Source organism: Gossypium hirsutum, chromosome A07, assembly GCF_007990345.1.
Source record: "Gossypium hirsutum isolate 1008001.06 chromosome A07, Gossypium_hirsutum_v2.1, whole genome shotgun sequence".
In the NCBI taxonomy this organism is placed as follows: domain Eukaryota; kingdom Viridiplantae; phylum Streptophyta; class Magnoliopsida; order Malvales; family Malvaceae; genus Gossypium; species Gossypium hirsutum.
This window is the reverse complement of record NC_053430.1, coordinates 98,106,165-98,120,938: the sequence shown is the minus strand read 5'-3', so window position 1 is coordinate 98,120,938 and position 14,774 is coordinate 98,106,165. Positions and strand designations below refer to the sequence as shown.

Genomic DNA, 14,774 nt, shown 5'->3' with positions numbered 1-14,774 from the left:
TAGTATTGATATTAACAAAATTTAAGTTTTTACCTTTAATTTAGTCACTCTACTTTTATTTTCAAGAATTTAATTTTTTTACTTTTTATATTTCAAAGTTCGACATTATTATAATTCTTTTATTAAATTCACCAGTATAACATTTTAAAATTTAAAAATTCATTTGATAGTCATAAAACCTGGCCCAAACTCTAAAGGTAGTTTGAGATTGTGGCCGCTCAAGGCCCAGAAATGATCTAAAAACATTTTCAGTTGTGAATGTGAAAATTCTGATCAATACTTCATAGAAAAAAAAAACCCCAATTTTTTTATTTTATTACTGATATATGTTTTTATTTTATTATATTACATTTTATAATTTTTTTTAAAAAGAGTACTAATTTATTGTTTCGCCTAAAACCTAAAAATATCAAAAACGGGCCTGCATAAAACAAAAAATGACACAATAAACCTTAATTTAAAAGAAAATTTTAATGATGTAAATCTTAAAAGTAAATAGACTAAAAATAAAAATAAAGAGACTAAATTTCGAACATATGAAAAATATAAAGACTTAAAACTATATTTCAATTTAATTTAATTTTTTACAGTAATAATTTCATTAAAAATAAACATTAAAAAAAACAAAAATAATAGTATATATTATTTATTCAACAATAGCTATAACATACACTGCCAAATCCCCAAAACAAAATAATAAAATAAAATATGGCCAAAGCTTGCAATACAGTTTTAAAGCAGAAAATAAAGGATTAACAATGGAGAAAAGAGAAGAAATGTAGGAAAAGATCGTGGAAAAAAAGCCGCCGCCGAAGTATCAGAATCGGAAGCCGGCGTGGAAGGAGCATTGCCGGCGACCGTAGTGATCTTCATCTTCATGCCCTGATCGCAATGGCCTAATGTTCCACAAGCGAAATAACGAGTGCCCACTTTGTTGAGTTTCACCACATCGTTGCCTGTATTTTTAGAATCCAATGATGTTCCCAGGTCGCAGTTTTTGTAAGCTGTCTCGCTTCCAAGCTCAACTACACTGTGTAACCCTGATGAGTACTTGAAAACTGTTGCACAAACATACAGTTATGCTTTGCTCATTCTCGGATCATCACATATAACGGTAAATGCGGATGATGTTAAAACAGAGAAAGAAATTGACGTACCAAGTTGGTCTCCGACTTTGAATGTTTGAGCCGAAGCCCATGAATTAAGGTCCACTGATTCTTCCCAACCTTGGCTACCTCCAACTACATGTTGAGTTGCAGAGACTTGTTTTGCTATCAATGGCAGCACAATAATTAATACAAAGAAAATTTTACACACACCCTCCATTAATCTCATTTTCTTAAGCACTTACCCTCTTTGCCTTGTTTACATCTTCCAATGATTGCTATATATATACTTATATAAAGAAAAAGAAACCTTTAAATGTTGTTGGTTGTCTCTATCACACTCTATCCATATTAACTATTTGTATCATATACTAGTATGTATTTTTTTTCATATATTTAAAGGTTTTTCGAGAATCATATTCTTAAAATTATATAATAAATGATGAAACTGGATGTGAGTACTTCAAGAAAAATGAAGAGTTGAAATAACATAGTTTCATAAGATATGTAAATATACCGTATTACCCTTGGAAGCATACATAATTATAGAATGCTAGTTACTAATGGTTCAATAGATTAGGCTATTGATTATCGATTCAACCACCAGTATTATTTCAATTAAATAAAATATAAAACCCAGTTTAATAGCTCAATTGATTTTCTATCTCGATTCAAAGCAATCCTTTATTCAGATCATGTATTGGCTAATTCCTTGTTCGATTGACCGATCCCTTCCAGTTCCAACAACAATGCTGATTAGGGATGCCTGTAGTTATAAAAGGCAAATAAGCGTAAACTTTATTTATTTTTCCTGGATTGCCTGCAAAGCAAAATCAAGTTGGTTAAAAGTCATAGAGACTTGGAGTTTAAACAAAGCTATGATGGTGATCATTTTCAACAATGGGATCTTTTCCTGGAAGCAAAATTATTCTAAACATAGATTATTTCATATTAAGAATGGCAGATATTTATTTTTAAGCAAAAGGTTTCTTATCATTACCACTTTAGGTTGGTATATTTGGATAACATTCATTAATTTGGTTGATAACAAACAACTTTTTCTTTAAAGCAAATAAATCCCTTCTAATTAGTCTTAAAACTTGTCAAAATTTTAAAAGTTTCGAAATATATAATCGTGTTAGACACATTCATATCTGACAATTAGTTCTGAGTTCGGGTGATATAGGATAAAGTAGTGGATACAGTTTGACATTAGGAATTTATTTGTAGAGATTTAAGCCGAGGTGAATTTTATGGAACAGAACCGTAAAACATTCAGTTCAAAATGGGCAGTACCTTGCAGCATGGGTGCAGGTTTTCGCGAGCTGGTCTATAGAATGGACTTGAGACTATCAAGCAATAGCCTGAACACCCCAAACTAGACCAGAGAAAGCATCATGTCTGGCACCGCCATAGCTGATGAAAATAAGGTCATGAGGAATATCTCAGCTTGGTTATACACCTATTTCAACTTCTCATCAGCTTTATGGAGGCATAGCTTGCTATTCTCCTTGTTTTTCGGCTTAAAACGACCGTAATACGAATACACAAAATATTAACAAATCAGCTCTTACGATTATTCTTATTATTTCAGCTGAAAATGTAAAGAACAATTAAGATTTAAACAGCATTTGACTAACATAGATATAGTGTAATATACTGTAATGCTTTTTACATTGACTAGAATCCGAAAATCCTGTATATAACTGTATGATCTCCTCCCAGGACTTCATTAGATCCGATTATCTTTGTGAGCAAGATCTCCGGGACTCAAGTTCCGGGCTTCTTCAACCTACTTACTGGTAGATTGATGGAAATTAAGGCTTATATTTTACATCTGTTGCAGGGCTCATCTTCTTCCTCCTCTCACTAGAACTACTGCATAAAACCAAGCTAGGAAGGCAACGTTGTGCAGACCTAACAGACTTCTCCTTGAACATAAGGTTATCTCCATTTGCCGTCCTTTCACTACTGCACTGAGAATTAGCTTGAGTGACATAAGGGGTACCGTTGGCAGATTTTGGAGGTAGTATGTCTTGGATTGTTGGTTTGCATTCAAGCTTTCCGTTGGCAGTGTGCTGGTTGATCGAGGTATTTAGCTCATTAACATCTTGGTCTTCTTTAACACTGTCACGGAATAGTTCGACTAGCTTCTTTTTCTTTCCTGGGGACGCTTCCGAACATGAGCCAGGAGATCCTTCATCAATGGCCTTGTGAATTTTAGGTACCCCAATAGAGATGCTATTATGGTGAACAGGGGTATTACCTCGAGATGGAGTGAAATCTGCACACAGATGTACAACATTTGGATCGACAACAATAAACATAACCACAGAAAATGACAGCTGAAAAACAGAATAGTCTTATTACAGCAGGACTAAACAGATATGTCGAAATTAACTTGTAAAACATCCAATTAACTCTAACTTAACAACCTAATCTAAAATCATTATTCTTTATAAACGTCCATAGTCTGCAGTTCAGAGCTTGAGTCTCAGCCCATGACACTTCTATTACCAAAAGAAGAACTATATAGGCATAAAACTTAAGTCCATTAAGAAATAGGATAAAAGAAATGAACAGATATGGAAATTATATAAGCTTTCTAGACGAAATAACTCAAATGGTACTAATATCCTTACCACCACTGACACTTAAGAAATCGTCATCACAATCCGAATCCAAATATGCTCTGGAATCAAAAAAAGTTTCATCTTTACTACCTGCAAAACGAAAACATACTAATCATACAACACATCTAGGAATAAGATGAACTACTACATCAACATGATTTAGAGCATCACTATATACAATCATAGATTCAACATATTAGATTTCAATCTCGAAAAAGAAAAGATACAACACTAAAGCAGGGGAAAGCAGTCAAGTCCTCAATTTGATGTTTAAAAACATACCACATAAAAATGGTTCAATTCTAAAGCTCGACAGCGACCGTATATGATATATGAAACAACCAGACAATCACGGAAAAATGATTTGCGGTTGAAAGGATGTAATCTCTTTAATATTGTACAAACATAACAATCAAATACAAGTAGTCCTTTGATACATAGCCAACTGTATTGGACTGAATATAGATTTTCTACATATTGAAAGGACCACAACAACATAACCCAAAATATGTTTATCTTGTGAGTTTTTTTTTTTTTTTATATCCATCTTAATGTCAATTTATTAACAGTAAAATATCCAGAAGAATAGCCTTAAAGAGTGGTCCATCCATTGACTAGCTTTCCTTACACCAAGGGCTGCTAAATCTACCACATGATGTATTGCTCAAAATGTGGAAAAATAAAGAGAAAATGGGCCCTCATCAACATGCATATTTCCAAAAACCAGACAATTTGTCAATTACTGAAGTTTAATCCTGAGTGATTAATTAATGAACAAATTAAAGCTACTGCTAAAATTTAAGCTAAGAAAGGGTCTAAATCATCTATGAAAGAGAAGGGTTTCCTAAAATTTAAGCTAAGAGTGATATAAGAGCTTGCACTAAAAATAGCGATACTTGATTAAGCCAAAAAGCTAAAAAAATGAGGGAAAAAAAACCCAGAAATTTGATAAATAAAAATCATATTTATATCATAATCAACAGAGTCAAAAACCAATTTCATTAGGTATAAGTTCATGGCAAAACATTAATAAAAATCAATCATATCATCAAAGCAAAGCATCATCAATAGACACAAATGAAGGGAACTCAATTGAAGGGACAAAAAAAGACTAAAAAGGTTCCCTTTGCCTCATAACCAAGAAGACTAACTTCAAAAATGGTTTGAAATAAAAACCAAAAAAGAAAAACCCAGTTATCTAAATCTTTAAAAGTAGAGAAAGAATGAGAATTGTGAGTAAAATCACCATTGACAGCATCAGATTTCTCTTTAACAGGTGAAGGTGGGATGATGATATTGTCTGTTTTAGACCCTAAAGAAAGTCCAACTTTCATGGCTGACTCTTGAGAGCTTTTATGTACTGATGCACATGAACCCATCTCTCTCTTTCCCCTTTAAATTTTGGGTATCTCCAACCCTTTAGAATCCCAACATAAAAGATGAAACTTTTCTTCTTCTTCTTGGCTATGAGACTGCAACAACCCCAAAAGGTATAAATGAGAGAGAGAAAGAGAATATAACCCTTTATTGGCGTTATGCCAACGGAGTAGACAATGGGAATGGAGCATAGCAATAAACCATTGCAATGCATGAAAAGAGTTGCTTTTTCTTTATTAAATTCTTTTTCTTTTGTGGTTATATTCTACAATTAGTCCCTATACTTTACTAAAATTATGAATTTAGTCTCTATACTTTTATTTGACCATTTTTTAGTTTTTTACTTTTCAAATTTCAATCATCAGCAAAGATAATAGTTAAATTCATTAAATTAAATTTTTCTATTTCCAAAATATAATACAACAAACATATTATCATATGTGTAATGTTAATATCAACTTGTTATTTCCATATATTATTCACTAAACATCAAGTTATGGATTAATGTCTGTCATTTACGTCAAAACTGAAATTTGAAAACTCAAAAAGTATAAGGATTTAAAATGATTAAATTGGAGCATATGGGCTAAATCTATAATTATATACGTCGTACAAAACTAGTAATTAAATTTAACCATTACTATTTGGGTCAGAACTAATATTTAAAATTTTGAAAAGTATAAGGACTAAAATTAAATACTTCGAAAAATATAAAGATTAAGTTTGTTTAAATTAAAGTATAGGGAACTTTCATAAAAAAACCAACTACTAATAGCTTAATTAGACCTTGTTGGACTAAAATATAAAAAAATAAATTCATTATGTCAATTTAAGTTATTTAACCACTTAAGAATTTTAAAAATATATTTTAACAATTTGTTTTTTTATGAAGCTGTTAACAATATCGTTTTTTTTTAAATCTTAAAAAATCCAATAATCCTTTTTTAAAATAAACTTTTGTTCGTTTCTTAATTAGCCATATGGTGAGAGTTTGTCGTGAATAAAATCTTTTTACTTTTTTTTATTTAAGTAATTTTTTATTTAATTACAAATTAAAAAGTTTATACATCATATTTATTGTCTTCAAAAACTCCACTAACCATTAACAGTTTCAATCTTGAAAAGTAAGTAGCTATTCGTGGACTTCTTAATCTGAATCTATTTTAAGTGTATTTTAAAATAATAAATAATTTCATGAGTCGATTTGGACCTGTGTTGTCTTAAATCTTTACTTTTAGAAGTTTTTATCTACTCTTATAGTAAATTTTTTGGTCTTACTTTGCAAGTGATTTTAAGAATGGTTTTATCGTCGTCCTCTCTAATTTGGTGAATGTTCAATTTTTTTGTCGATTTTAACCCGCCACTTTAGACCATTTGGGACTGATTTCTTTACTGTATGAAGGACTAAAGAGTATGCTGATATTTTGAAGATACTATGATCGATCTATGAGAGCCACTTTGTGATTATTGAAGATTGGATTGGATTTGAGTAAATCAATTCAACCTTGGGAATGTGGAAATTTGATCAAGATATCTTTGATTGATTATGCTTTGAATGTTTATGTTATAATTATCATTTGTAAGGAGTTATTTTATATTCACTTAGATTCTATGTTTCTAACCCGAATTTGATAGATGCTAAGAGACTTGTTTAGGTTGTCTATGAGAGTATATCAAGAGCATTTGAACCTGTTCATTGGGGAACTCTTTTGTGAGTAAGTGCAAACTGATTTGTAAACATTGAATGTTTACTGCTCAAGTTCTTAAGAGAGGATTTGGAGAAAAGTGTTCTAGTCTCTAGGTACAAAAGTGAAAACTCTATACTTAGAGAGTGATAGAATGCAAACCACTTATTTATTTGTGGTTAAGACGTCGGAAAACCGAACTGCATAGACAAACCTTGGTGTTATTGTTGATATTGTTTGCTTAATTTTTATAGTGTCAAGCTATAATGGCCACTACAATCAAACATTTCCATTAACTATTTTCTTATTCAGTAAACAACAACAGTAAGTAGCATTAATAGAAATAATAAAGAACTTTAAAACTTATAAAAAAATTTGAACCATGACTTGAAATCTTCAAAATTTTAAAATTTTTACTTGAAATTAATTGAGAAATGGAATTTTAATTGATAAAATCTTTTTTTGAAAGAAAAATCATTTCAATAATCTAAAATTGGGATAAAAAGGAGAAAATAGAGAACCTAAACCTAAGTCAATAGGCTTATCCAATACACCCGATCCTATCTTCCCTCATTTTTGCTTATATCATGACTGCAATTCGACATTAAAATTTTCGCAATAAAAGGAGAAAAAAAAAAACAAATTCAGACTAATCCACTTGAATTAAAGCCACCCTTGCCAAAAGATGAACAATTTTATTAGCATTGGTAAGATCCGACGAAAGGATAAGAAATTAAACAAAGAAGTAAGATGCTTACCGTCTTAAATCAACAATCCTGATTTCTAAAAAAGCAGAGATGCCATGGGAAAGTGCAGCCCAAAGTCGTGGATTTTCAGTCTTCAAAATGATGCCCTCCACATGCTAAGAAGAAAGCCATGAGAATGCCTCCCGAGCAGCTATAACTTCAGCCATAAATGGAAACTAAAATACATGAAAGATACTGATTAATATTTATTAATATTTTGTTTTAGGGTTGTGCTAAGAGCTAAGTGGAAGATTTTGCCCTCTCCCTAATAAGTGGGAGTATATATATGTTCCCTTGTCATATTCTGTTGGTCATGGCTTTGAAGCTGAGTCATACATATATTCTATTTCCAGGCCATGTTTTGTTTCTTAAAGCTTTCTTAATCTGCATGATGATTGACTGATGTGCAAGCAAGTAGTATTTGGTTACCTCACATAATCTCATTTCTAACCAAGTTGTAAGCATATCAAAATGCTTTTTATTGTATGCAAGTTACGTGTTAAACAAGTTTCCTACTGATTTCATATCAATATAGAGAGCATAAGCATCTCTCACCTTTTTGTCTACATCCTAAGATGCTAATTCATGTTGTCTCTTGTGCATGTAGAAAGAAGAATCTAAAAAAAACCTATATGCAATTTAAATTTTGTATTTCATTTCCTAGTAACAACACATTTGCTTCCATGTTATTTGTTGGAATTAGGTTTGAGTTTGGTATATATATATATTGCAGTTAAAATATATTATTAGTTCTTGTACTTGTATAAAACTCGAGATTTAATTTTAATATTTTTTTCAATTTAAAAATTTTAGTCTCATTATTATTATTATTGTTGGTACATAGTTTCTATCAAAATTTATCAACCTATCATATTTATTTTGTGTTAATCATATATTATGTCATATGAGGACAACTTCATCAAAATTTCAAGTTGACAAATTTTAACAAAAATACTTATAAATTTAAGAGATTTTTCAAAAAAAAACAAAAAAATTAATTTTAATTTTTGGTTTGGTGAATCAAAATAAAATCAAAAGTGCAATGTGATACACGAAAAATGTGGAATGTAATACATGTATTTTGGTTTGATGAATTATACATATGAAACTTTAATTTTGATTTAATTTTACACATAAAACTTTGATTTTAGGTTTATTGTGTACATTTATAAAAATAAATTCATCAACTTATTTTCATATTTGATAAATATAAATGTTTGCATATGAAATATGCAAATGTAAAATAATATTACATCAACAATGGTGTTAGTAATTTATATAATTTGAATCAAATCAAAGTTTCATGTATATAGTTGTATAAAATCAAAGTTCATATACCATATTGTGCATTAGAGCAAAATTCATGTGTAATTTTGAGATTTACCTTAAAATTAAGTAAAATTTTAAAAGATATAAGTATCCCTATTTTATTTTTAATAATCTAATTATATTTGTCCTCATTTATAATTCCATAAACCAAGTTGGTGTCATTTAACTCGTGACATTAAATTCAATTAAAGATGTCATAATTAACTAGATTATGACAGTTGACAACCCAAAAAGGTAAAAGGTTAAAGCTCAATATTGTCATTTGAGGTCTAAGGTTTGAGCTCTGGTGTTGACATCTCGTTCCTTAAATTGTAATTTAAGGCTTGATTGTAAAAAATAAAAACTATGACAATGGAACACTCACAATGAAAGTGAAAAAAATTTATATAACAAATATATTTATAAAAATTGATGAAAACAAAAACATCGCATGATTAATATTATAAAATTGAGATGTTAATGTTGTCTTAGATCCAAATCTCATTATAGGTTTATTTTTTTAGATTTTATACATAATATAAAAGACATAAATACCCTTATGGTAATATTTTTTTTATTTTGTAAAAAGAATAATTTTTTTAAAAATTTTTAAATTAAATTAGGACATTATTGATAAATAACACTAACTCAATCAAACACTTAAATTTACGTTTTGGTTAAACAATTTGGTTAAACACTTAATATTTATTGATAAATATTACCTTCTCTATTCGCACTACCAGCACCAATCGAAAGCTCTCATTCCACTTTTCTTTTATAGTTCAATTTTTTTCATCAAACAACTATGTACCTCATATATCTGCGTATTAAAATTCAAACAGCTTTCTTCTCTAATCTCTAACACTCACCATCAGATCAACTTGGATTTAAGATATTTTTCTTCTCATTAATGAGTATTAATTTATCATAATAATTATCAAATTATTGCTTAGAGCTTACTAAATAAAAAATATTTTTATAATTATAAATGCCGACTAAGTGCGAAAAGAACTACGTATGATAATTTAGTATTAAAATTTCTAACAAAAATATTAGCAAAATGGCTTTAAAGTAAAAGGAAGGTGTACATGTGTTCCTCTTTATTGCTTTTTTCTTTTCATGTACGTTTGCATGAGAAAAAGCTTTGTGGGTATAAACAATGTGTAACCTTAAATATAGAATATGATATATGACTTATTTTATCTTAACTTAGAACCTATAAATATGATCTTTTTAGCCACAATGTGGTTCTTACCGGCAGCCAAGTTTGTATTGGTTTATAATTTTATTATTTTTAAGGGATTTAAAAGAAAATTTTACCATTCTGAAAAGTAAAAACCACCTTCTTAAATTTGCCCTTGTTGTTACCTACTCTTTTTTTTTCAATTTACCTACTAATTATGACTTTTGGATTATTTGTCCCTTTGATGTTTTCATCTTGGGTTGAATAGATAAGATAAACATGACTTATTTAATAGATTTAAAATTAATATAATAAATATCGATTGAGTTAAATAAATGATTGAATTAATCTAATCAACCACTTAATTAATAAATATAAAAAATTATTTTAAAAAATAAAATGCTTATAAAACACTATATGTGAGAAATTGGAAATGAAAAAAAAATTAAATAGAAAAAGATAGTAAATTATAAGTGAATTACAAATGAAAAAAAAATGTGAGTAGGAAAGAAATTAAACTCGAGACTCAAAAACAAAAACACTGACATTTAACTATTTAACAAAAAATATTAAATTTTTAATTTTTAATAAAAGTGTATTATGTATAACGCGTTTTTAGTTGACGTGACAAAAAATACGTCCCGTAAAATGGATTTTGATTTTTTCTTTTTAAAAATCTATATCAAAGTGGACAAAGCCCCACCAGTGAAAAGTAAAGATTGCATGATCTATTTATCATCATTAAACCTTTTCCCAGAACTTTTTGTGTAATTAGTTCACAAGAGTTCCAATTAATTAATTATTTCATATCACTTCACTTTAACAAAATTATTATTTTATTAAAGTATATACAAATTTTGTCTTTTAATTGCTTTTGAATTTTCTTTTGTAATAATATTAAACAGAAGGCAGGTAGAGACCTTGCGCCCTTTATAAAGTAAAATAATTTCAATTTTAGTCCTTCTCAATTATCAAATATTCAATCTACATCTGTTTTTAAACAAAATTTTTACTTTCATCACTCCAAACTTTTAAAATTTTATTTCAAATTGAGTAATCCTTATATCTTGTGTTATTACTGAGAGTATTTAGGTATTTATACATGTTATTACAGCTCATAATATGACCTCTATTATTTTGTCTCAACTCCACTATTCCTGGTATTGACATTTTGAGTGGGCTTTAGGTCTGCTGGACACGTGCCTGGGTGGCTCGTGGAGTAAGCGGTCCTTTCTGTTCCTGGAATTAACATTCCAAGCAGGCCCTGAGCCTACTGGACACGTGTCTAGATTGTCTGCGGAGCATGTGGTCCTTTCTGTGAGCTCCTTGGGTGTATGCGAACTGGGACCATGGCCTTCTGTTGGCTCTTGCGAGCTGGATCTGCAAGCTTGCCTTGAGAGCTATGTCCGCAAACCCACCTCGCACTCAATTGTCTAATAGGACTTATTTGGGTCATGAGTACCTAGGATTTGGGTTGGTGATCACCGATGTAGAACACACTTAAATAACATTATACATCAAACAATAATTTCATTCATTAATGAGTAAAAATATTACTATGTATAAGAAATTTAAAGGTTGAAATGTACCAAAATTTAGTCTCTTTACTTTTTAGATTTCAAAATTTATGTCTAACTATTAATATTATTAAATTTTTCTATTAAATTCAAGTTAATTACAAAGTCATTTGTTTTAATTACATGGTTACCAAGTAAATATTTTTTTATTTCAAAAATGTCATAGCAACAAATTTAATAAAAAAAATTACTTGTATTAATAATTGGACCTAAATTTTGAAATTTGAAAAGTATAGAGACTAAATTCCATAAAATAAAATACAAGGACTAAATTTCTAATATTCAAAAAGGATAAAGACTTATATCGAATTTTAACTAAATTTAAAATATAATTATTAACACAACCGTTAGCATAATTTTCAAATAATTAACTTAAGATGTATTTATTTCACAGAAAATAACTTACAAATAATATTTTTTTAGATTTTTTTTAACCAATCCATTTTCTGGGTTTGATTGGGCATATAATAATAAAACTAGTAAAAGTGGAAAGAAGATATGGGATGGTGGAGGGGTCCAATTAGCAAGAAAATTCCAAATTCCAAAAGAAGCAAATGTGGAATAAGGGGAACCATCAAAGTTGCCTATGCCTTTGGTTGATGATGCCAAGGAAAAAAAAATGATAAGTTGTGTGAATATTTCACTTGTCTATAGATATTTCTTTCCCAAGACAAGGCTGAAACCTACTATCTCCAATGTCTTTGTCTGGATGCGTTTAAGCCTCTCAAATTCACAATATGTATAATCTCTTCTGAATATTGATCAATAATCGTAGAGAAAAATATTGGACTATATTTTTCACGATTATTATTATATAATTCTCGACGGGAGTTTGAGACACATTTTCTTGTTGTGTTGTCTCGGGAATCGGCAAACCTTTTAACGGTAGGCATATAAGCCATTAAGTAGTACCAGCAAATGTAAAAGCTTATATGCCTCGGTTGGTAGTTCAAACCTCTTTAGGCGTAGTGTAATATTCTCATTAAATTCCGTGAATTTTTTTGAATTTTTTTTGGAGTATAGGAGATAAATAACATAAAGATAATACCTATCGTTGAGAGGTTTATTGACTCTCCAAATAACACTCCAAAAAAATGTTTCTCGGAGTGAGACCATCCTCCTCTCAACAATAATTAGTCAATGATAATTTTAAAGTTATCGATACCTAAGAATTATCCATGAGTAGAGTTGGTTTCAAAAAATTTCTAATACCAAGCTTGAACTTGAAAAAATATATTTAAATATCAAAGACTCAAAAAAAAAAGCAATTCTAAATGTGAAAACAATTGTACAGTTCAAGTCCCAAATAGTGTATTAATCTTAATTTAAACAAATAAGTATGACACTCTTAAGTTACTTCAACATATTCTGTGGGGTGTACCTCGCATTTATCAAACTCTTTGTAGGCACTTAGAAAGACAATCAATGAGCAATCGAAGAAGGCCAAAACAGGCCCAACGTCACGACGAGGAGCGTCGAGACGACACGATGAAACCCCAAGATGAACGTGGCATCGATGTCGTGACGTGACGAGGAGAGCATGAACGTCACAACGTTTTCCCAACTTATGTAGCCGTGTTTTGATAGTTCAATCGGACTTCTTTTTCCCAGTTAAACTCCGATTACTCTAGGAATATTTTAATCATATTAGGACTTTAATATTAGCCTATTTAAAGGGTCTTTGTAACCCTATTTTAAAGAGTTTATAGAATATCTCTTATGTGAGATTTGATGAAGAGTTTTGGGAAGAGTTTTTTAGAGAGCTTTGTATTCGAGTTTTAGGTTTTGCTCTTTTAAGGTTATTTCTCCATCTTGTACTCTTGTCTGTTTGCTTGTTTAGAGAAAATTCGAAGCCTCCATTTGCCCGTAATTTTTTATCCTCTTAACTATGGGTTTTCCACGAAAAAAATTTTTTTGTTCGATCTTCTCTACTTTTCTATTTCGTTGTTTATACGGGTCGATCCCCAATATATTCTAAATACTCATTTTTTGGAAATTACAATCAATGCATATGAAAAATTACAACACAAACAAATTATTATAGTGTACACGTGAACTGAGATTTATAATAAATCTGGACTTAGAATTTAAATATATCAAGTCAAGGTCTTATTGGTAATTGTTATAATCCAATGAAAAATTTGGGTTTCGGATCATTACTCGTTGAGGAAAGTTTTAGTATTATTGGGATGGGACACTCAATATTGAGATTTTATTGAACATGCATTGTCTTAAATTTCAAAATTATAAATTTAAATTTCGATAAGTAAATATGATCTAATGAAAAGAATAAATGACAATTTTAATCCTTTAATGTATTTTATATAATATTTATATGGTGTATGTAATTATTTTCTTATTAAAATTTATTTTATATATATAATATTATATATTTAATTTTTTATTGATCATATTTTATTATTTAAAATATAGTTTATATATTCGAATTAAATTTTATGAATAATTAATATTAATTACTTAAAAACATTTAAAATTTATATTTCATATATTTAAATATTAACAACAAATTATAATAAATTATTTTTTATATTCTTACTAAGATATCATAATATTAACTAATTTGAACATTATTTAAATACATATTTATTATTTTATAACACAATGTCTAAAATGAACATTTTATTTGTCAAAAATACTTTTTGACAATAATATTAAACATTTAAGTCTTAAACTAAAATTTAAGTCTTAAACATTTAAGTCGGAACTATGGTGAAATAAGGGGAGAAGCTTGTAACTTCTTCAAGAAGATGAGTTTTCCATGGTGTTCATGAGGTCTTGAAAATGAGGGTTCTCTAGTAAAAAGTAGGTCAAAGTCCTCTCTCTTTGATCATTCGGTACACAATGATGTCGTACCATGTACATGGTATTTTCTAAGGTATGGAGGATGTGATAGATGGGGCATTTGCCCTAATATATAAGTTCCATGTATCAAATCTTCCATACCCTATAAGCCATGCTATACATAATTAGGTAAGGGTGAAGCCAACAATTCATTAGGGACCAAAATAAAATTTTAAAAGTTTAGGGCCCAAAGTCAAAAAATTTTGTTCAAAAAATATTGAATACCTCATAATTAAAAGGGACTAAAAAAGATATTATACCGCTTACCTAAGGGCTTGCCCTCCTTTAACTACGTTC

General features: G+C 29.4%; 2 protein-coding genes across 3 annotated transcripts; both read right to left on the bottom strand.

The window, feature by feature from the left end:
* Positions 1-614: 614 nt before the first annotated feature.
* Positions 615-1,566, bottom strand: LOC107926442 (mavicyanin). The gene is made up of 2 exons (XM_016857294.2): positions 1,158-1,566; positions 615-1,058 (listed from the first exon to the last, which is right to left on the bottom strand). The coding sequence occupies exons 1-2, from the start codon at positions 1,333-1,335 to the stop codon at positions 733-735; spliced, it is 504 nt and encodes a 167-aa protein (XP_016712783.1). The 5' UTR covers positions 1,336-1,566; the 3' UTR covers positions 615-732.
* Positions 1,567-2,661: 1,095 nt separating this feature from the next.
* Positions 2,662-7,769, bottom strand: LOC107926573 (uncharacterized protein At3g27210). Of its 2 annotated transcripts, XM_016857462.2 has the most exons (4): positions 7,560-7,769; positions 4,938-5,211; positions 3,749-3,829; positions 2,662-3,390 (listed from the first exon to the last, which is right to left on the bottom strand). In XM_016857462.2, exons 2-4 carry the CDS (start codon positions 5,116-5,118, stop codon positions 2,924-2,926), a joined length of 729 nt encoding a protein of 242 aa, XP_016712951.1. In that variant the 5' UTR covers positions 5,119-5,211; positions 7,560-7,769; the 3' UTR covers positions 2,662-2,923. The 2 variants fall into 2 exon arrangements, with proteins under 2 accessions (XP_016712951.1, XP_016712952.1); XM_016857463.2 differs by lacking the exon at positions 7,560-7,769 and having other exon boundaries at positions 4,986-5,328.
* Between the last annotated feature and the right edge of the window lie 7,005 nt (positions 7,770-14,774).

Coding starts and splice junctions, on each gene's coding strand:
- LOC107926442 (XM_016857294.2), bottom strand. CDS start 1,335: ATGAGATTAATGGAGGGTGTGTGTAAAATTTTCTTTGTATTAATTATT. Junction 1,059..1,157: donor CAAAGTCGGAGACCAACTTG/GTACGTCAATTT, acceptor TTTGTGCAACAG/TTTTCAAGTACTCATCAGGG.
- LOC107926573 (XM_016857462.2), bottom strand. CDS start 5,118: ATGGGTTCATGTGCATCAGTACATAAAAGCTCTCAAGAGTCAGCCATG. Junction 3,830..4,937: donor CTCTACTTTTAAAGATTTAG/ATAACTGGGTTT, acceptor TTCGTTTTGCAG/GTAGTAAAGATGAAACTTTT. Junction 3,391..3,748: donor TTTCTTAAGTGTCAGTGGTG/GTAAGGATATTA, acceptor ATCTGTGTGCAG/ATTTCACTCCATCTCGAGGT.